The sequence below is a fragment of the Perna viridis genome, chromosome 10 (genome assembly GCF_037379345.1).
Source record: "Perna viridis isolate PV_CMFRI_1.1 ecotype Kerala chromosome 10, ASM3737934v1, whole genome shotgun sequence".
Taxonomy (NCBI): Eukaryota; Metazoa; Mollusca; class Bivalvia; order Mytilida; family Mytilidae; genus Perna; species Perna viridis.
The window spans coordinates 13,922,692-13,946,254 of record NC_142454.1 but is presented as its reverse complement, the minus strand read 5'-3'; the positions used below and the strand labels follow the sequence as shown (position 1 = coordinate 13,946,254).

The 23,563-nt window shown below is 34.0% G+C and overlaps 1 protein-coding gene and 1 long non-coding RNA gene across 14 annotated transcripts in view; one reads left to right on the top strand and one right to left on the bottom strand.

Moving 5' to 3' along the window:
• LOC148604626 (transcription intermediary factor 1-beta-like) overlaps positions 1 to 16,775 on the top strand; it is a 293,163-nt gene extending 276,388 nt beyond the window's left edge. For 10 of the 13 annotated variants that reach the window (XM_088550094.1, XM_088550091.1, XM_088550083.1 and 7 more), the window contains 3 exons: positions 4,381 to 4,404; positions 16,243 to 16,290; positions 16,733 to 16,775. In XM_088550094.1, coding sequence (XP_088406220.1) covers positions 4,381 to 4,404; positions 16,243 to 16,290; positions 16,733 to 16,760 — 100 coding nt within the window. In that variant the 3' untranslated portion in view covers positions 16,761 to 16,775. The remainder of the gene's footprint in view (positions 1 to 4,380; positions 4,405 to 16,242; positions 16,291 to 16,732) is intronic. The other 3 variants (XM_088550090.1, XM_088550098.1, XM_088550093.1) reach the window with 1 other exon arrangement.
• LOC148604627 (uncharacterized) lies at positions 3,485 to 4,416 on the bottom strand. Its single transcript, XR_015916102.1, has 2 exons — positions 4,293 to 4,416; positions 3,485 to 3,642 (listed from the first exon to the last, which is right to left on the bottom strand). It is a non-coding gene; the product is annotated as an uncharacterized LOC148604627 (long non-coding RNA).
• Positions 16,776 to 23,563: the final 6,788 nt, after the last annotated feature.

Genomic DNA, 23,563 nt, shown 5'->3' with positions numbered 1-23,563 from the left:
TTCGTATGTTTTGCACCAGTCATCACGGTCATACTATTTATACCAGTCAGCTCATTATAAATGCCAACTTCGTAAAGCATAGCTTTTGCATTATTGTCCTAAACACCGCATCAAAACAGATGACAGCTATATATCCTATTTCGGTTATTTTTATTAAAAACCAAAGGTAAAAATAGTTCATTGACAACTTTAATCATTTTTGTGAAGAATAATTCAACTGTTAAAAAACATGTTGGCTCTAATAGACTATAGCTATTTCAATGGATAGTTGTTTCTATTTCTAGTAATTGCTGTTTGGTACATTTGTAGTTTAATTGTCCTTACGTAATATAATTTTGACCATGGGTATTTCTTTCTGATGCGATTAATTAACAGGAACAGAACGTTTAAACCATACCGGTTAGAGTGGTAATGCAGTATCAGAATATCAACGATATCAACTAAGTAGTATTCACATCCGTACATTTAGAACAGTAAAGCGCAAAGATACGGAGAAAGTTTAGAAAATGTTGATAATTTTTCGAAGAACTGTTATTTGACTAATGATCTTTATTGCTAAAATATTCTAATTAATTGTTATTATCGAAATGATTTATTAATGAAGATATATGGTACTATTTTCTGGAAACATAGACAAAGGAAAGGGGATACAAAAAAAGTAACAAGGCAAAATAAAGAGTAGACACTTAAGCAGACGAAAAAGTTTAAAATTAAATAATTCTCACCGTGCAAAGCGCACCACGCGAATTCGTTGTATTCGAATATAGTCCTTAATATCAACGGCCTTTTTCCTTCAATAGTTCCAGACAAACACAGTTTTTAGCATCCTTGAGTGTACAAACTTGCAATAACACAAAAGAATGTTCTTATTGCTAGAATGTGTTGATTTTGGAAACACTATATGTCTCATAGGATAAATGGTGAAAGTCTTATGTTTCTACGCCTTACGGTTTAAAAAAAGTTATATAACTCATACAAGGAGTAGTTTGATTGCTTTGATCTACAGGACATTTTGGCCAAGTACAAGACAAACATTATGCACTTGTCAGTTTGCCTCTATCTATACAAGTTTTTTTCGTATAGAGGAAAAAACGACAAATCGGTGTTTTGGGAGGTAACTCAAGGCGCATTAATTTGTCATTTCCCTACAAGTCCTTGTGATCTAGATATATAGTTGAAGTGTCATAACAATTTGTCTCATACGTTTTTTGTCAAATCAATTTTCAGAATTAATTTAAAGGAGGAAATGTAATAATAATCAAAGGAATTACAGTAAGACCCCCTCCCCCTGTGGGGATTACAGTAAGGTCCCCTCCCCTGTGGGGATAGACCGTAATAAAATTTGTTGCAAACACTGGAAATGACCAAGTACATTATATTTTGGTGTCGCAATCACAAGGCGGTGAATTTGTTATACTTTTTTTGAATTTTCGGAAAATGTCGTGAATCGATGTTTTCCCACCAATTCCTTTAATTCACCATTTTTTAAGATAAAAATACATAACGACATTTCAAACGAAGCAGAGAAGGCTAATAAGTCGATTGAAAGCAGTTAACATTATTTTTCTTTCACCAAATTTGCAGAATTTGAAAAAAAAAAATCCGTTCGACAAATAGTTTTCGATTGATTTATCAAATGATCTTGACCTTTGATCTTTGACATTGGTAGAAGCAATTAACTTACCGAGGAAGAAAATATGTAGTTGCTAGGTACTTTTCATACTAGAAAATGGCCGTTGCTATGACAAAAAACGTTAAAAAACAGGTTTTGATCAATAACTCCAACAGTGTTGAAAATACTGAATGGAACCTTATACTTTCCTTGTAGAGTTTCTTGTTCTGAACAACTTTGTCATTTACATTACACCTCTATCTCTTATGATTTTGTCTCTATACGCGAATTTTAATTTAAAAAAAAAAGATTGATGGGCGATTACTCCTACAGTTCATAAAATACTGAATGGAACCCTATACTTTTCTTATACGTTTTTTTTTTATCATGAACAACTTTGGTATTTACATTACCTCTCTTATGGTTTTGGCTCTGTACATGGGAATTGTTTGGTCAAAATTCGATTTATGGGCAATCACTCACTTATAGTTGGTCGGAGGGTTTTGTGATCATAGAATTATTGTAAATCTTGACAAGGCGATAATTTTTCCAATTCCATGCTTGCTTTTATCTAATACGGTTTTCGAGGAATATCCATGGATGGCTTTGACCGACGGGACATTTTTGTTGGCCATGTACAAGACAAACATTATGCACTTGTCAGTTTGTCATTATCTATACAAGTTTTTCCTATAGCCAGCATTCAACAGTTCAGTTTAGTTTCGCAATTGTGGTTAGGAATGAAAAATGACAGTAATGGAAACAGGTGGTTGCTATAGTGATTGAAAATGAAGAATCTATTATTGATAAAACATTTTCTGAAAAAGGAGACTTTTAGAAGTATTTTGCAATGCTTTATATATTTTCAATGTTGAAAGGGCTTTTTTCAATGACAATTTGACTTCATTGTGAAAGTGAAAGTATGCCAAATTTAATGAGTGGATTACAAAGTGAAATAGTTCAAAATCTAACCGGTGATGCCCACATGAGGAAGGGTTTTTCGAAGGAAAAAGTTTTGACAGTTTCAGGGCATGAAATAAAAATTTAAGATATTTTGCGGGAAATGTGATATTGTAAAACCTGATTTTATCAACTTCTTTGCAAATTTTCGCATATTTCTGCATGGTTTCTGTGGTAATCCTATTTGCTGTGGGTAATTTTTTTGCAAGCCTTGGCGTGAGCTATTTCTAGATATAAAGATTTAAAGATGCTTGACATTTTTTCAAGGTGACAAATGCTACAAAACATCAGATTACAAGACGAAAATTAGGCAGTTCTACAATACTGTTGAATGCTAGCATAGAGGCAAAAACGATAAATCAGTGTTAGGGGAGATAACTCAAGGCGCGTTAACGTGTCATTTCTCTGCAAGTACGTAACGCATAGCCATAGTGATTTAGATTTATAGCCTGAAGTGTCGTAACAATGTGTCGCTTACGTTCCTTGCCAAATCCATTTAAGAAGTTACGGAAGAGAAAAAATGATAATCGAAAGACTTACTGTAAGTCTGCGTAAATGCTCTAGAAATTTTAACATTGAACCATATGTAAATTTTTGGATTGAGCAGGGGTATATATTTAGACATTATCAAATACAAGTATCTTTCATATTCTGGATCAATAGTACTTCTGGAAATACATAGAACATCAATAAGTAAAGACATCAGCGCTAATTGTCGAAAAGTGCATTTCACTAAACACATGTAATTGTAATAATTGTGATATAACTAGATTAGGCTACTACATTTTCTTATTTTCATTATTTATTAAATGTCAAGATGGTTTAAACTTTAGAGCAATTGAGTTATAAACATCTAGATTATTTGATAATAAGGATACAAATGTGACTTCTACTGATAAGAATCCACTGAAATATTGTTTGCCCACAATTTTATTAGTTAAGGAGGAATGTAAAGGTTCCAGATATCATCTTTATGTTGATGAGGAGGGGAACAATCTTGGACTGACACTACTAATTTCATTTGCTGCACGTTGTGATTTGATGCACCACCTAGAGATCTTTCATGCAACCTAACAAAAATAAGAAATATGTAACCTCTTCTAGACCAACAAAATAAATTCAGAAATAGGAAACATGTAATCTCTTCTAGACCAACAAAATAAATTCAGAAATAGGAAACATGTAACTTCTTCTAGACCAACAAGATAAATTCAGAAATATAGTTAATAAAGTTAAGTCAGAGTTATTTATATCATTCTTATAAAACCAACGCATTAATATTTTGATGTATTTAAAAGTAATCTAACATAAACAAAAATCAACCTGGTGAGAAAAAATCGAAACTTTATCGCTGTGAGGAATGTCGGTATGTATTACAAAATTGTATAATGTAATTTATACGAAATTCCAATGCCATTGGAATCTGAATTAAAAATTGTTATACACAAACGAAAAACAAATTTTGTATTTTTCTTGATATACCATACAGTCAGATTGTAAATAAAAAAGGTGTAAACAAAATTTCACATTATGTTTAGATCTTTAATAGAAGGCAAAAAGAAGAAAAACAGAAATAAGAATTAAATACGCTTAAAAAGCCATCAAGACGAGATCAAAGAAGAAATGATAATAAGAATATCGATTTTAATTAAAATATTTTGTTTGGTCAGATTTGGAAAATATACAAACGGTTATGTGAATCTTATATCAAACTACTCACAACACGTCCATAACTATTTCCACATGGAACATATTTACACATTAACAATAACGTATGTTGATGTTTATTTTTTTCCTTTTATTTACAGATATGAAAAGAAGATTCCTTTGGAGTGAGTATTGAATTGTTGTCTATAAATCTACTGTGAAGGTTAGACAGGTCAACACTGATAGTGTGCCTAAATATTTCTGATTGGTAACGTGACTATTAGATGTAGCGCAATAATGACTTGAACGTAACACTTTTGTAAAAAGAACAATACACTTATAAATTAAATAACACTTAATTATCACTTCTTCAGAAACTTTAATAGGTAACATAATAAATGAGAAGTCACATCCGAAGTGCTAAAAATTAATAGTTCACCTTTTTTTATAACGGGACTGTAGATTGTAAACATTATACATGTTATAGTAAAATCAGTTCTTACGGACGTAATCGTAGTGAGGTCAAACAATGTCACTAGGCCAGGGAGCAATACGAAATGCTAATATCTGGCTGACATACGTAATGTAATATCAGTAGCAGATTGTTGATTAAAAATGGGTTTTCCCATCCAATTTCTGTTTACGGAAATATAGTTTTTTTTATTCAATCTATATCCGATGGGTTTATCGACAGCCCTTACTAGATTATTGGAAAATGATAGATTTCCAATTTATTTTCATTCTTTGGATATTGTTTTCACAAAAGATAATCGATCCCTAATTGTATCCCTTCGTAAAAGAAACTAAGTTTTTTTGGTATAACACTACATCGAATCTTGCCTATTTAGTACTTGCATTATTACTCAAAATCGAGTCCACCGAACTGTAGTGACCGATTATTTCTGATGCTGGTAGTTTTGATGGTGATGTAATTTTTTTAAATATGATTAGCTTTACTTTCTATTCAGTTGCTTGATGTTGGGGTTATTTCAGGTTTGTCTGAGTCAAGCTCAGTGGCTAAGGTATTCTGTTTTAATGATTTATTTGTTGATCTCAATGTTTACAAATGGGACAGGGACAATGAGATAAAGAACAAACAAGGGAACAAAGGTTATTGCGGCAATCAAAAGAATGCAATCCAGCGACAAAGACCAGGCATGGAAAACAGACATACACAACAAAGAACATGAAGCAACTAAAATAATACACACAAAGCAATAAAAGCAAATGAGCAACTCGGACACCACTACAAAGTGGGAGAATGGACCAGGTGGACCGGTAGGGTAAGCGTCGTCTGCTTTTCTAGAAACATCCGCTTGGGTAGACAAACAAGGAAAGAAAAAACTATGACACGTTGAATGAATGATTTAAACAGATTTAATGGCGCAGATGGATACACTTAACGATCCACGAGTTCATGGTGACGACCGTAAAACTTTTGTAGTGATGATTTCAATCTTGTAGCAACATTACCCTGTTCCAGAAGCCAACTTGTTAGAATTCTAGCGCGATACAATAAGTCTGTGTAGTTTCTTCAAGCTCTGGCACAACTATTGACATCACTTTTCTTAAGACTAGATCTGTGATTTATTGTAACATTTTAAGTGCCTAACAAATTTTGATATTGTTGCAAATCCTATAATAACTGCATGAGCTCAGGAAAAACAAAATTCGTTTACATTGGTTAGAATTGGCTAGTTCTTGATAGCCTCTGCTTTAGCCGGATCAGGTGAAATGCCCCCAGAATTCATTATGTAACCTGAGAAGGATAGCGGTTTTTGGAGCTATTTTTATAAACTGCATGACCAAGGCGGTTAAGTATTGTTTTCCGTCTGGTAATGTGTTTGTCAAACTATCTGAAAAATTCGTCAATGTAGACTACACATAATTCCATCGGAGTCCTAAAAGGATACATGTCATAAGTCTTGTACAAGTGGCTTCAACATAGGATAAGTCAAATAGCATTTTGGTAAATTCAAGCAAACCGTGTGTGCTGTAAGAAAGGCTGTCTTTGTTGCATCTATTGGCACTTTCGACTTAATGATAGAACGACCAGTGGGTTGATCGGTCGGCAATTGATTATTGTTTTAATTTTGCTGGTTTAGAAAATATATCTAGAAAACTAGATGTTACAGTGGACGCTTACCCTAATTATGGTCCATGCTCACAGTTTATAGTGGAGTCCGAGTTGCTCATTTGCTTTTGATACTTTGTATGTATGATTTTAGTTACTATATGTTCTTTGTTATATACGATGGTTTTCCATGTCTGGTCTTTGTCCCTGGATTACATTCTTTTGATTACCGCTAAAACCTTGGTTACCTTGATTATTCTTTAGTTTGTGTAATGTGGATATATCCGGAAAATAGAATTAGTAGTCATTGTAGGATATGGGGTGAATCAAATGAAAAAAATTATACTATGAGGAACTTGAAATTGTTAATTCATGGAAGACGCCATGGCAATATTGCACCTCTTAATAATAATTTAGAAAAAAATGTTAATACAAAATACTTAACTGTGTCCCTAAAGGCGTCACATGCATATATTTCTATCGTATAGAAAAGAAATGAACTCACGACCAAAACAGTTTTCCCTGCAAACTTAGCATTCTGATGGGGGAAAAAAACTGTCCGTAACAAAAATGAAAGTTTCAAGTGCTCCTTTAATGTTGCTGAGTAGTAACAAATGTGTAGCGTCATGTCTGAAAAACTCTAATTCTGATGCTTTGATTGACATGTAACGAATAAGAAATTGTTGTTCCTTAATCATAAATGACCGTATCGCGCAATTATGCCACTATCTAGATTTACCTGTAATTTTTTGTGTCAGGGTTCTGTGCCAATGAAGTCTTAGCAACATCTTGGACCAAATTATGTTTAGGTCAAGTACCAACAGTTTTGCTCTACAAAAGAAACATTTGATGTTTTCTCAATTAGTTTTTAGTATTTGACTATACTAAGTCGTTAGCCCCAAGGTGAACTTCGAGGAATTCCGTAACTTTGTCTTGAAGACATGGTCAAATTCGGACCACCTAATGCCAGATTTGGTTATCCCGTCTATCTATACTTTTTTGTAATTCAGGTTCGGGTTATCCTCGCCAGTTCGCTTTTTAGCTGCATCTCCTGCTGACCCAATTGTCCAAACTACAATTGGACCGAAAATCAAAATTTGAATTTACTTTATCGTTAATATGTGTATTCCAATGTAAGGTGATATATAGTTGATGTCTATCTACCTAATTTTTAATCTTATCGTTGCTAATACCGGTAATTATTTCTTGGCGGCACATATGTAAAGGAATGGGATTTAAATAGGTGCGCTCCTCGTATTTCACAAAATTCTATTGTTTTACATAGCACAGCTGACACCTGATACTGGGTTCATGTAGAACTGCTTAAGTGAATGAAGACTTGTTGACATCCCGGAATATTTAGGCGTGAATTTAGAAATTTTCTCTAGTTAACGATGGGAAAAATGCTTGTGCGTTAGCGTAATTGTTAATTATGATGACTATAGAATAACCTCTTTGATGGTTTTTACTCCTTCAAACATTGATACCTAGTTGTTTATCGTTTATGCTGACATCAGACATTTGAATAGCTGATGTACTGGGATTTCCTTTGCGTTTAGAAGTGAACTCTCTCACTCTAAGCATGTCAAAGAATACTAAAATAAAGGAAGTTCTTAAAAGTGTAGATTCGTACTCATTTAAACACACATTTTGGAGAGTCTTAATACGTTTTTGTAATGATGAGTGTGATCGATAACCTGCTATTTTTGCTGCAATTTTGCTTATGGATGGCATTTAACATTTTTGAAATAACAAAATTATTAGTTGTGTCCTGGGTATTTTGTGTCTTGTGATAAAAGGAAATCCCGCTATTACATGTTTTACTTTTTTTCGGTAAACAACTTTTTCATTGAAAGGTATGCTATATATTTGGTAACTTTTTCAACTGGTATTGGCCAAGTAATGTCTAACAAGAAGTGTTTTTAAAATGACTTAAAAGTGAATATTGTTGTTTCATACGTTTTCCTGAACTATTGCATATAGAACTGGCCAGCAGTCTATCCGACTCTATATCTTTAGTAGCCAAAGATGGTTCGGTAAATCTGTAGGCATTTTCCATGCGTCTGGAGCTACCTGCCGGACCACTGACAACGAGAAAGTGCATAGGCAATAGAATTATTTTTGCCTAGATTATCTTCAGCTTTTATACAAATAGTAAACTTAAGCGTTTTAAATACCAGTTTCCGTACAACTAACATCACCACAGGTGATTTGGACGCGTTCTTATTCGCCAAATACACAACTGCCTAGTTTTCAGTGTTAAAAAATCTTACTTTTGAAGTTAGACACACACAAAACAATGGACACACTGTAGAACCAATTTCCCCTAAAGTAAATTCCGAAACCAACCCCCCCGAACTACATTTGTATCACTTAAAATGTCTAAATCATAGTTTGTTGACCATGAAGCCAGCCTAAAGTCAGCTTTCATTGATGAAGTGATTCGTTTCTGTGATGTTTCTTTTTTTACGCTTATCGTGGGAATCAATGAGCCTTCTACAGAAAGCTCTACTGGATGAAATAAATCTGCAAGTAAATTTTAATTATCCTAACTATGATTGCCTTTTTGCAGTGGTAATTTCTCGCGACTGAGCGTGAGTTGAATCTTCTTTAGAGCTCATCGAGCTTATCTTTTGGTATTTTAGCTTGATTTCTAATGTATCAATTTCAATACCTAAGAAGGTTATTTTTGTTTTAGATAGCACATGTTTTTCTTCTGCCGCTGGTATGCCTAGTTCCTAACAAATCCTTACGAGGTCTCAAGTAAATTCAAATTTGTTCGACACCTTCCTTGCCAAGAAAAAAACATTACTAAATAATGGATTATATATCAGTCAGGTTGTCTTTCACTACGACCCAGTCAAAGTGTGGCACATTTTTCAAACAAGGTGCAACTGATTGATGCCAAGCACGAAAAGCATTTGTCAAAGAAAAAATGATTGTTTACCTTGAAACCTAATAGATTTAAAATTAGTGGCTAATAACATTTAGTAGAATCGATGAAGTAGTTGACGGGGACTTTTCTGGATAAATTAAATGATGAATCAATCATTTCTTTACCCTGTGGAACTAAGCCTAAGGGGGATACGGATAAAAATGGTATTGATTATAATTTAAACAGACCAGCTACAGGTCCTGCTTTTAATTCCCTTTTTAACCTTTTCAAACAAAATATTATAATTTTCCCTTGCGCATTTCAAGTTTCTTGCTTCTCCTGGAATATGAGAACCAGAATAATGCAACGAAAAAACTGTTTCAAACCCCAACAGTAATATCTGGGTTTCTAAGTCATCCGTATAATCAATCAAATAAGAATCTACTTCACAATTTTAGATACAATCTCGGAATGTCTCCGGTTTTAAGATATAGTCAATCATTGTTCTCAATGTCGGGAAAGTGTATGTTTGACTGGTGCACAGGTTAGTTTTATTGACAGGTACTAAAGAATTAACCTGCAAGAAGTCTTTGAATAATTCAGTTTTCTTTTGGGCGATCGCTGATGCTGGCTTAGTATCAAACTGTGCGTTAAAATCACCAGCAAATATCACTGGACCAAACTGGGAATAGTACTTAAAAAAGTCGTCAAGGCATTGGATGGAATCCTTATAGTCATGCATTGCATTGTCTGAAGAAAGATACAACACAAACACAAATATATTTTGATTGTCTGAGATGAACATTCGCTGATACGACTTTTTATAGGTGGTTCAATACAATTAAAATTGAAATACAAGTTATTATTTATAGGTAATGCGTGTTTACCACCACCAATGTACCGAGAATAGTCTGTATTCAGTTCGTCGCATAACTTGTAGTTTGGATGAAACCAAAACATCTCTCGTTCAATCTCAGTTAAAAAACAGGTATATCACATTTATAATCATCTAGAACTTTATTTATGCAAAACGACGACGATGTAACACCTCGTACATTCCATGTTAAAATTGAGAGATTTACCGCCATTATCAATAGACTAATTATCTCTATTAAACGAATAATCGAGTGTCTCATTGTCATTTTGGGGATGTTTAATTCCTTGGGTAGCCAAAACCACCAGAACGAATTTAATAATTATCCCTTCTTTCTTGCCAATAATTGTTATTGAACCATCCCCTACAATTCACATTTTCTGGCCACAAATCGGATTGTTCAAGTATTTCAGCGTGTTCACGGTGTAAGTTAATTTTTGCGGCGAATTTACCGTTTGTACTACTAGATATAGCGATATGGGTTACTCTCGGACCTTTACTCTAAATGAAATGAACTATTCCAGACTTCGTTGATCTTTTATCAATATTATCAACATAAAAACTTGTTTTTTCGCTTTCGCCGTACAACACCAAAAATACGCCTGAGGAGTCTTTAGAAGAAACAGGTTAAGACTAAAGCCGATCAGTACACACCGGTATCTTATAATTAATATTTGCCTCGTCATGTACAACGATATCGATTTAGCTTCAAGCGCTTGCGTGTTATTATTGTCATACGGTATACTTGACGAATTTGAGTTGTTTATCTCTTTACGCCTCGAACCCGTTAGCTCTGTCTCTAAATTAAGATCATCGCCACGAGCAATTTGTTTGTTTACTACTCTAGTTGTCTGTTGGGGATCAGCGTCGGGTTTAATTTGAGATGATTTCCATGAAGTGTTTGTATTTGTTTTAATGTCACGTTTGTGGCTTTGTTCAATAAACGCAATACGTTTTGTGTATTTATCATAGTGAAATTCGCAAAAAGCTTTATCATCAACTGTTTTCTTGTAGGAAATCAAATTTGTCACTTTTGAGTTGATCTCGTCAATATGACGTTGCAGCTGATTTTGGAGGCCGATAGTTGTTTTATTAGCAGTTTAAAGACTAGAAGAAAGTTTTATTTCTGACTTTTTACGTTCCTTTATTTCATTCTCTAATATTTCAACTCTATCAATAAGTGAATGAACTAACGCATTTAAATCAATGTTAACATTCGGACGTTCAGTTTCATGAGTTGTACTAACAGAGGGGTTATGTTATGCGATTTACTAAACACTTTATGAATTACTGTAGAGTCGCCGAGGATAAACTGATTCATGATATAACATTATCTTGCATATTTATAACTGCATGTACTAGCTTTTGTTGTTTTTCTGTTACATAACTTCCCTTTTGGGCCACTGTCAATGTAGGAGCACGGCTCGTAAGCATAGTTCAGTACCACGTTATGACGTTATCATCAGCGTCAATCAGATCAAGTAATGTTGCTATGTAAATGCATCTTTTGTCTTGTCATGGAGCTCATTGTCTAAATGTTCAATACAGTTTTGGTTTGGCATTTGAGATAGATCATGGCCGACACTTTGTTGACTGAGTAAAAAAATCGCCATTTTGATTGTTTCAATTTTCTATGTCATTATTATAACCAGCACTCATTGATTCATGTTGCGTTTCCGAATGTGGGGATATACTACCACTGGAACCTGATTGCGAACTTGATGCAATATTCTTTGTATCTTCGTGTGAAAGAAAACTATCCATTGAACTTGATATATTCACATTTGCATTCGTCTGGGTGTATGTAATTGATGGTCAGTTACAACAATGATTTACTGATGTTATTAATGCAATAACCGTCACCTTAAGCTCATAATTTGGATTTTTCACACCTTTAGATAGGGTAGCGACTCTTACGACAGTTTAATTTTTTTATATGAAACAGTCTGTGAAATTAGGCCTAATTTCTGTCACAATTTAATTATAAAAGCCCAATAATAATATATTGTAAGTGATTCCATCTTGTCATGAAGTTTAAATGACCATGAATTGTTCTCCATATACTAAGGTTCCTCAACTATCTTTTGCATTAAACGTTTGTCATGATCAACCACTTTCGAAACATGTTAACTTTTGATAATCTTGTATACGGACAAAAATGCTACAGCTATTCGTATGTTTTGCACGGTCATCACGGTCATACTATTTATACCAGTCAGCTCATTATAAATGCCAACTTCGTAAAGCATAGCTTTTGCATCAAAACAGATGACAGCTATATATCCTATTTCGGTTATTTTTATTAAAAACCAAAGGTAAAAATATTTCTTGACAACTTTAATCATTTTTCTGAAGAATAATTCAACTGTTAAAAACGTGTTGGCTCTAATAGACTATAGCTATTTCAATGGATAGTTGTTTCTATTTCTAGTAATTGCTGTTTGGTACATTTGTAGTTTAATAGTCCTTACATAATATAATTTTGACCATGGGTATTTCTTTCTAATGCGATTAATTAACAGGAACAGAACGTTTAAACCATACCGGTTAGAGTGGTAATGCAGTATCAGAATATCAACGATATCAACTAAGTAGTATTCACATCCGTACATTTAGAATAGTAAAGCGCAAAGACACGGAGAAACTTTAGAAAATGTTGATAATTTTTCGAAGAACTGTTATTTGACTAATGATCTTTATTGCTAAAATATTCTAATTAATTGTTATTATCGAAATGATTTATTAATGAAGATATATGGTACTATTTTCTGGAAACATAGACAAAGGAAAGGGGATACCAAAAAAGTAACAAGACAACATAAACAGTAGACACTTAAGCAGACGAAAAAGTTTAAAATTAAATAATTCTCACCGTGCAAAGCGCACCACGCGAATTCGTTGTATTCAAATATAGTCCTTAATATCAACGGACTTTTTCCTTCAATAGTTCCAGACAAACACAGTTTTTAGCATCCTTGAGTGAACAAACTTGCAATAACACAAACGAATGTTCTTATTGCTAGAATTTGTTGATTTTGGAAACACTATATGTCACATAGGATGAATGGTGAAAGTCTTATGTTTCTACGCCTTACGGCTTAAAAAAAGTTATATAACTCATACAAGGAGTAGTTTGATTGCTTTGATCTACAGGACATTTTGGCCAAGTACAAGACAAACATTATGCACTTGTCAGTTTGCCTCTATCTATACAAGTTTTTTTCGTATAGAGGAAAAAACGACAAATCGGTGTTTGGGGAGGTAACTCAAGGCGCGTTAATTTGTAATTTCCCTGCAAGTCCGTAACGGATAGTCCTGGTGATCTAGATCTATAGTTGAAGTGTCATAACAATTTGTCTCATACGTTTTTTGTCAAATCAATTTTCAGAATTAATTTAAAGGAGGAAAAGTAATAATAATCAAAAGAATTACAGTAAGACCCCCCTCCCCCTGTGGGGATTACAGTAAGGTCCCCCTCCCCTGTGGCGATTACAGTAAGGTCCCCATCCCCCTGTGGGGATAGACCGTAATAAAATTTGTTGCAAACACTGGAAATGACCAAGTAAATTATATTTTGGTGTCGCAATCACAAGGCGGTGAATTTGTTTTACTTTTTTTGAATTTTCGCAAAATGTCGTGAATCGGTGTTTTCCCACCAATTCCTTTAATTCACCATTTTTTAAGATAAAAATACATAACGACATTTCAAACGAAGCAGAAAAGGCTAAGAAGTCGATTGAAAGCAGTTAACATTATTTTTCTTTCACCAAATTTGCAGAATTTGAAAAAAAATCCGTTCGACGAATAGTTTTCGATTGAATTATCAAATGATCTTGACCTTTGATCTTTGACCTTGGTATTTTGAAGAAGCAATTAAATTACTAAGGAAGAAAATATGTAGTTGCTAGGTACTTTTCATACTAGAAAATGGCCGTTGCTATGACAAAAACGTTAAAAAAACAGGTTTTGACCAATAATTCCAACAGTGTTGAAAATACTGAATGGAACCTTATACTTTCCTTGTAGAGTTTCTTGTTCTGAACAACTTTGGCATTTACATTACACCTCTATCTCTTATGATTTTGTCTCTATACGCGAGTTTTAATAAAAAAAAAGATTGATGGGCGATTACTCCTACAGTTCATAAATACTGAATGGAACCCTATACTTTTCTTATACGTTTTTTTTTTTTATCCTGAACAACTTTGCTATTTACATTACCCCTCTTATGGTTTTGGCTCTGTACATGGGAATTGTTTAGTCAAAATTCGATTGATGGGCAATCACTCACTTATAGTTGGTCGGAGGGTTTTGTGATCATAGAATTATTGTAAATCTTAACAAGACGATAATTTTTCCAATTCCATGCTTGCTTCTATCTAATACGGTTTTCGAGGAATATCCATGGATGGCTTTGACCGACGGGACATTTTTGTTGGCCAAGTACAAGACAAATGTTATGCACTTGTCAGTTTGTCATTATCTATACAAGTTTTTCCTATAGCCAGCATTCAACAGTTCAGTTTAGTTTCGCAATTTTGGTTAGGAATGAAAAATGACAGTCATGGAAACAGGTGGTTGCTATAGTGATTGAAAATGCAGAATCTATTATTGATAAAGCATTTTCTGAAAAAGGAGACTTTTAGAAGTATTTTGCAATGTTTTATATATTTTCAATGTTAAAAGGGCTTTTTTTCAATGACAATTTGACTTCATTGTGAAAGTGAAAGTATGCCAAATTTAATAAGTGGATTACACAGTGAAATAGTTCAAAATCCAACCGGTGATGCCCATATGAGGAAGGGTTTTTCGAAGGAAATGTTTTGACAGTTTCAGGGCCTGAAATAAAAATTTAAGATATTTTGCGGGAAATTTGATATTGTAAAATCTGATTTTATCAACTTCTTTGCAAATTTTCGCATATTTCTGCATGGTTTCTGTGGTAATCCTATTTGCTGTAGGTATTTTTTTTCCAGAAAAAAATTACTGCATCCTTGCAAGCCTTGGCGTGAGCTATTTCTAGATATAAAGATTTAAAGATGCTTGACATTTTTTCAAGGTGACAAATGTTACAAAACATCAGATTACAAGACCAAAATTAGGCAGTTCTACAATACTGTGGAATGCTAGCATAGAGGCAAAAACGATAAATCAGTGTTAGGGGAGATAACTCAAGGCACGTTAATGTGTCATTTCCCTGCAAGTACGGAACGCATAGCCATAGTGATTTAGACTTATAGCCTGAAGTGTCGTAACAATGTGTCGCATACGTTCCTTGCCAAATCCATTTAAGAAGTAACGGAAGAGAAAAAAATGATAATCGAAAGACTTACTGTAAGTCCGCGTAAATGCTAAAGAAAAATTTAACATTGAACCATATGTAAATTTTTGGATTGAGCAGGGCTATATATTTAGACATTATCAAAAACAAGTATCTTTCATATTCTGGATCGATAGTACTTCTGGAAATACATATAACATCAATAAGTAAAGACATTAGCGCTAATTGTCGAAAAGTGCATTTCACTAAACACATGTAATTGTAATAATTGTGATATAATTAGATTAGGCTACTACATTTTCTTATTTTCATTATTTATTAAATGTCAAGATGGTTTAAACTTTAGAGCAATTGAGTTACAAACATCTAGATTATTTGATAATAAGGGTACAAATGTGACTTCTACTGATAAGAATCCACTGAAATATTTTTTGCCCACAATTTTATTAGTTAAGGAGGAATGTAAAGGTACCAGATATCATCTTTATGTTGATGAGTACAATTTTGCACCAAACCGTTTCTTGGACTGAAACTACTAATTTCATTTGCTGCACGTTGTGATTTGATGCACCACCTAGAGATCTTTCATGCAACCTAACAAAAATAAGAAATATGTAACCTCTTCTAGACCAACAAAATAAATTCAGAAATAGGAACCATGTAACCTAGTGTAGACTAACAAAATAAATTCAGAAATAGGAAACATGTAATCTCTTCTAGACCAACAAAATTAATTCAGAAATAGGAAACATGTAACTTCTTCTAGACCAACAAGATAAATTCAGAAATATAGTTAATAATGTTAAGTCAGAATGATATATATCATTCTTATAAAACCAACGCATTAATATTTTGATGTATTTAAAAGTAATCTGACATAAACAAAAATCATGTAAATTGATTTATGTTATGTTTGTAGGCAAACTGGTGAGAAAAAATCGAATCTTTATCGCTGTAAGAAATGTGGGTATGTATTACAAAATTGTATAATGTAATTTATACGAAATTCCAATGCCATTGGAATCTGAATTAAAAATTGTTATACACAAACGAAAAACAAATTTTGTATTTGTCTTGATATACCATACAGTCAGATTGTAAATAAAAAAGGTGTAAACAAAATTTCACATTATGTTTAGATCTTTAATAGAAGGCAAAAAGAAGAAAAACAGAAATAAGAATTAAATACGCTTAAAAAGCCATCAAGACGAGATCAAAGAAGAACTGATAATAAGAATATCGATTTTAATTAAAATATTTTGTTTGGTCAGATTTGGAAAATATACAAACGGTTATGTGAATCTTATATCAAACTACTCACAACACGTCCATAACTATTTCCACATGGAACATATTTACACATTAACAATAACGTATGTTGATGTTTATTTTTTTCCTTTTATTTACAGATATGAAAAGAAGATTCCCTTGGAGTGAGTATTGAATTGTTGTCTATAAATCTACTATGAAGGTTAGACAGGTCAACACTGATAGTGTGCCTAAATATTTCTGATTGGTAACGTGACTATTAGATGTAGCGCAATAATGACTTGAAAGTAACCTTTTTGTACAAAGAACAATACACTTAAAAATTAAATAATACTTAATTATCACTTCATCAGAAACTTTAATAGGTAACATAATAAATGAGAAGTCACATCCGAAGTGCTAAAAATTAATAGTTCACCTTTTTTATAACGGGACTGTAGATTGTAAACATCATACATGTTATAGCAAAATCAGTTCTTACGGACGTAATCGTAGTGAGGTCAAACAATGTCACAGATTGTTGATTAAAAATGGGTTTTCCCATCCAATTTGTTTACGGATATATATATATATATATTCAATCTATATCCGATGGGTTTATCGACTGCTCTTACTAGATTATTGGAAAATGATAGATTTCCAATTTATTTTCATTCTTTGGATATTGATTTCACAAAAGATATTCGATCCCTAATTGTATTCCTTCGTAAAAAAAAAACTAAGTTTTTTTGGTATAACACTACATCGAATCTTTCCTATTTAGTACTTGCATAACTACTCAAAATCGAGTCCACCGGAACTGTAGTGACCGATTATTTCTGATGCTGGTAGTTTTGATGTGTTGTCATTTTTTTGTAAATATGATTAGCTTTACTTTCTATTCAGTTGCTTTATGTTGGGGTTATTTCAGGTTTGTCTGAGTCAAGCTCAATGGCTAAGGTATTCTGTTTTAATGATTTATTTGTTGATCTCAATGTTTACAAATGGGACAGGGACAATGAGATGAAGAATAAACAAGGGAACAAAGGTTATTGCGGCAATCAAAAGAATGCAATCCAGCGACAAAGACCAGGCATGGAAACCAGACATACACAACAAAGAACATGAAGCAACTAAAATCATACACACAAAGCAATAAAAGCAAATGAGCAACTCAGACTCCACTACAAAGTGGGAGAATGGACCAGGTCCACAGGTAGGGTAAGCGTCCTCTGCTTTTCTAGAAACATCCGCTTGGGTAGACAAACAAGGAAAAAAACTATGACATGTTGAATAAATCAGATTTAATGGCGCAGATGGATACACCTTAACGATCCACGAGTTCATAGTGACGACCGTTGAACTTTTGTAGTGATGACTTCAATCTTGTAGCAACATTACCCTGTTCCAGAAGTCAACTTGTTAGAATTCTAGCGCTATACAATAAGTCTGTGTAGTTTCTTCAAGCTCTGGCACAACTATCGACATCACTTTTCTTAAGACTAGATCTGTGATTTATTGTAAAATTTTAAGTTCCTAACAAATTTTGATATTGTTGCAAATCCTATTATAACTGCATGAGCACAGGAAAAAACAAAATTCGTTTACATTGGTTAGAATTGGCTAGTTCTTGATAGCCACTGCTTTAGCCGGATCAGGTGAAATGCCCCCAGAGTTCATTATGTAACCTGAGTAGGATAGCGGTTTTTGGAGCTATTTTTATAAACTGCCTGACCAAGGCGGTTAAGTATTGTTTTCAGTCTGGTAATGTGTTTGTCAAACTTTCTGAAAAATTCATCGATGTAGACTACACATAATTCCATCGGAGTCCTATAAAGATACATGTCATAAGTCTTGTACAAGTTGCTCCAACATAGGATAAGTCAAATAGCATTTTTGTAAATTCAAGCAAACCGTGTGTGCTGTAACAAAGGCTGTCTTTGTTGCATCTATTGGCACTTCCGACTTAATGATAGAACGGCCATCATCAGTGGATTGATCGGTCGGCAATTGATTATTGTTTTAATTTTGCTGGTTTAGAAAATATATCTAGAAAACTAGATGATGCAGTGGACGCTTACCCTACATCTGGTCCATGCTCCCAGTTTATAGTGGAGTCCGAGTTGCTCATTTGCTTTTGATACTTTGTATGTATGATTTTAGTTACTATATGTTCTTTGTTGTATACGATGGTTTTCCATGTCTGGTCTTTGTCCCTGGATTACATTCTTTTGATTACCGCTAAAACCTTGGTTACCTTGATTACTCTTTAAATTTGTGTAATGTGGATATATCCGGAAAATAGAATTAGTAGCCATTGTAGGATATGGAGTGAATCAAATGAAAAAAAATATACTATGAGGAACTTGAAATTGTTAATTCATGGAAGACGCCATGGCAATATTGCACCTCTTAATAATAATTTAGAAAAAAATGTTAATACAAAATACTTAACTGTGTCCCTGAAGGATTCACATGCATATATTTCTATCGTATAGAAAAGAAATGAACTCACGACCAAAACAGTTTTCCCTGCAAACTTAGCATTCTGATGGGGAAAAAAACTGTCCGTAACAAAAATGAAAGTTTCAAGTGCTCCTTTAATGTTGCTGAGTAGTAACAAATGTGTAGCGTCATGTCTGAAAAACTCTAAATCTGATGCTTTGATTGACATGTAACGAATAAGAAATTGTTGTTCCTTAATCATAAATGACCGTATCGCGCAATTATGCCACTATCTAGATTTACCTGTAATTTTTTGTGTCAGGGTTCCGTGCCAATGAAGTCTTAGCAACATCTTGGACCAAATTATGTTTAGGTCAGGTACCAACAGTTTTGCTCTACAAAAGAAACATTTGATGTTTTCTCAATTAGTTTATTTTAGTATTTGACAATACTACGTCGTTAGCCCCAAGGTGAACTTCGAGGTATTCCGTAACTTTGTCTTGAAGACATGGACAAAATTGGACCACCTAATGCCAGATTTGGTTATCCCGTCTATCTTTACTTATTTGTCATTAAGATTCGGGTTATCCTCGCCACTTCGCTTTTTAGCTGCATCACCTGCTGACCCAATTGTCCAAACTACAATTGGACCGAAAATCAAAATTTGAATTTACTTTATCGTTTATATGTGTATTCGAATGTAAGGTCATATGCACTTGATGTCCATCTACCTAATTTTTAATCTTATCGTTGCTAATACCGTGGAAATTATTTCTTGGCGGCACATATGTAAAGGAATGGGATTTAAATAGGTGCGCTCCTCGTACTTCACAAAATTCTATTGTTTTACATAGCACAGCTGACACCTGATACTGGGTTAATGTAGAACTGCTTAAGTGAATGAAGACTTGTTGACATCCCGGAATATTTGGACGTGAATTTAGAAATTTTCTCTAGTTAACGATGGGAAAAATGCTTGTGCGTTAGCGTAATTGTTAATTACGATGACTATAGAATAACCTCTTTGATGGTTTTTACTCCTTCAAGCATTGATACCTAGTTGTTTGTCGTTTATGCTGACATCAGACATTTGAATAGCTGATGTACTGGGATTTCCTTTGCGTTTAGAAGTGAACTCTCTCACTCTAAGCATGTCAAAGAATACTAAAATAAAGGAAGTACTCATTTAAACACACGTTTTGGAGAGTCTTAATACGTTTTTGTAATGATGAGTGTGATCGGTAACCTGCTATTTTTGCTGCAAGTTTGCCTATGGATGGCATTTAACATTTTTGAAATAACAAAATTATTAGTTGTGTCCTGGGTATTTTGTGTCTTGTGATAAAAGGAAATCCCGCTATTACATGTTTTACGTTTTTCGGCAAACAACTTTTTCATTGAAAAGTATGCTATATATTTGGTAACTTTTTCAACTGGTATTGGCCAAGTAATGTCTAACAAGAAGTATTTTTTATAATGACTTAAAAGTGAATATTGTTGTTTCATACGTTTTTTCTGTACTGTCGCATATAGAACTGGCCAGCAGTGTATCCGACTCTATATCTTTAGTAGCCAAACATGGTTCGGTAAATCTGTAGACATTTTCCATGCGTCTGGAGCTACCTGCCGGACCACTGACAACGAGAAATTGCATAGGCAATAGAATTATTTTGCCTAGATTATCTTCAGCTTTTATACAAATAGTAAACTTAATCATTTTAAATACCAGTTTCCGTACAACTAACATCACCACAGGTGATTTGGACGCGTTCTTATTCGCCAAATACACAACTGCCTAGTTTTCAGTGTTAAAAAAATCTTACTTTTGAAGTTAGACCCACACAAAACAATGGACACACTGTAGCACCAATTTCCCCTAAAGTAAATTCCGAAACCAAGCCCCCCGAACTACATTTGTATCACTTAAAATGTTTAAATTATAGTTTGTTGACCATGAAGCCAGTCTAAAGTCAGCTTTCACTGATGAAGTGATTTGTTTCTGTGATGTCGCTTTTTTACGCTTATCGTGGGAATCTATGAGCCTTCTACAGAAAGCTCTACTGGATGAAATAACTCTGCAAGTAAATTTTTATTATCCTAACTAAGATTGCTTTTTTGCAGTGTTAATTTCCCGCGACGGAGCGTGAGTTGAATCTTCTTTACATCGAGCTTATCTTTTGGTATTTTAGCTTCATTTCTAATGTATCAATTTCAATACCTAAGAAGGTTATTTTTGTTTTAGATAGCACAGGTTTTTCTTCTGCCGCTGGTATGCGTAGTTCCTAACAAATCCTTACGAGGTTTCAAGTAAATTCGAACTTTGTTCGATACCTTTCTTGCCAAGAAAAAAACATTACTAAGTAATGGATTATACATCAGTCAGGTTGTCTTTCACTACGACCCAGTCAAAAATGTGGCACATTTTTCAAACAAGGTGCAACTGATTGAAGCCAAGCACGGAAAGCATTTGTCAAAGAAAAAATGATTGTTTACCTCGAAACCTAATAGATTTAAAATTAGTGGCTAATAACATTAAGTAGAATCGATGAAGTAGTTGACGGGGAGTTTTCTGGATAAATCAAATGATGAATCAATCATTTATTTACCCTTTGGCACTAAGCCTAAGGGGGATACGGATAAAAATGGTATTGACTATGATTTAAACAGACCAGCTACAGGTCCTGCTTTTAATTCCCTTTTTAACCTTTTCAAACAAAATATTATAATTTTCCCTTGCGCTTTTCAAGTTTCTTGCTTCTCCTGGGATATGAGAACCAGAATAATGCAACGAAAAAACTGTTTCAAAACCCAACAGTAATATCTGGATTTCTAAGTCATCCGTATAATCAATCAAATAAGAATCTATTTTTCAATATTGATGGGTGAACTACAGGTAACAAGCAAATATGTTGTGCATGAGTCTTTGGTTACGTTTGGTAAAGGTAAACTATTGACCAAACTTTACGACAAACGTGATGACTTTTCATTCAGAATTGTCAACTTTCCTTTCATCTGTGGCAACATCCCTTCGGCACCTGCGTATGGAGTGTTCATATCACAACAATTTGCCGAAACTACGCAGACTTTTTGTATCGCGCTAGAACTCTAACAAATAGGCTTCTGGAACAGGGTTATGTTGCTACAAGATTGAAGTCTTCACTACAGAAGTTTTATGGTCGTCATCATGAACTCGTGGATCGGTATGGTGTATCCATCTGCACCATGAAAACTTCTTTATTCCACGGGTCATAGTTTTCCTTTCTTCGTTTGTCTACCCCGGACTTGACTTTTTATGAGCAACTCGGCGGATGTTTCTAGAAAAGCAGAGGATGCTTACTCTACCGGTGTACCTGGTCCATGCTCCCAGTTTTTAGTAGAGTCCGAGTTGCTCATTTTTCTTTCGTTACTTTATATGTATGATTATAGTTACTTTATGTTCTTTGTTGTGTATGTCTGTTTTCCATGTCTGGTCTTCGTCCCTGGATTACATTCTTTTGATTACCGCTATAACCTTGGTTCCCTTGATTACTCTTGCAAAAGGTTTTTGCCAGATTGGGTACAACGCTTACCGTTGAAGTTGTACGAAATGCATGATTTTGTGTATTCATGGTTAATTCCCTACGAAAAGACTGCCAAGAAAAAATGGCGGATATATTGTCACTTGTTTGTAATTTCTGTACTGAGGAATGAACGTTGTGATCATTAGTGTCTCTCCTTGAGGTAATATAGAAAGACAATAAATCTCGATTTATAATGCACCATGATGGCCATGGTCGCCTTGCTTGTCTTAGACGATGATTTACTTGCCGCGAATCGAACGTCATGTCACGGAGGTATTTCAGTAATTCTTTTGACATACCTGGTCTTTTCTCTAGCATTAAACTCATTTATACTATGAACGCGCTTGTCCAGTAATAAATGTTGGTTATAGAACGGGAAAGGAAGGATTCGACTGGCATGTGCCCGTCCCTAACAGTAACTTCCCCGTTCTGCTGTAGAAAATTGGCTTACTCTTTTGTAGATTTAATGAGGATGTTTAGATGACATATTTTTGTTCCGGACTTTTTTCATATTTTACATGGAATGAAGTAACCTATAGAGTCATATATGCTTTCTTGTTAGCTTGATTTGTTTTGCAAAAAAACCTAAAACCTAATTGATTAAAAGCTTGAAGTGGTTTTTCACCCAAGTCACTGGTTTCCTGACGAGCTTTAGAGAAATCAATTACGAACTTACCTATTTCAGTTTCGCTAACGACCGAATTTTCAGATTCTGTCCCTACACGCTTACTCGATTTATTTGTCCTCAAATTCAAGGCGTTCCTCCTCCTTAATCCTTTCACCTTCGATGGCGACTTTTGTCCTTTAGGTGATTTCTCACTTCGAGCATTGCTATAGCAAGCACGAATTAGTCCGTATTTTAAACTAATGGTAAAAACAACTGGTAATTATAATGTTATAATGCCAATATAAATTCCGAAATTCAATTACCAAATTGCCAAATTATTTATTCAAGGCGTTAACAATAGAAAAAAGAAAAACAAAACA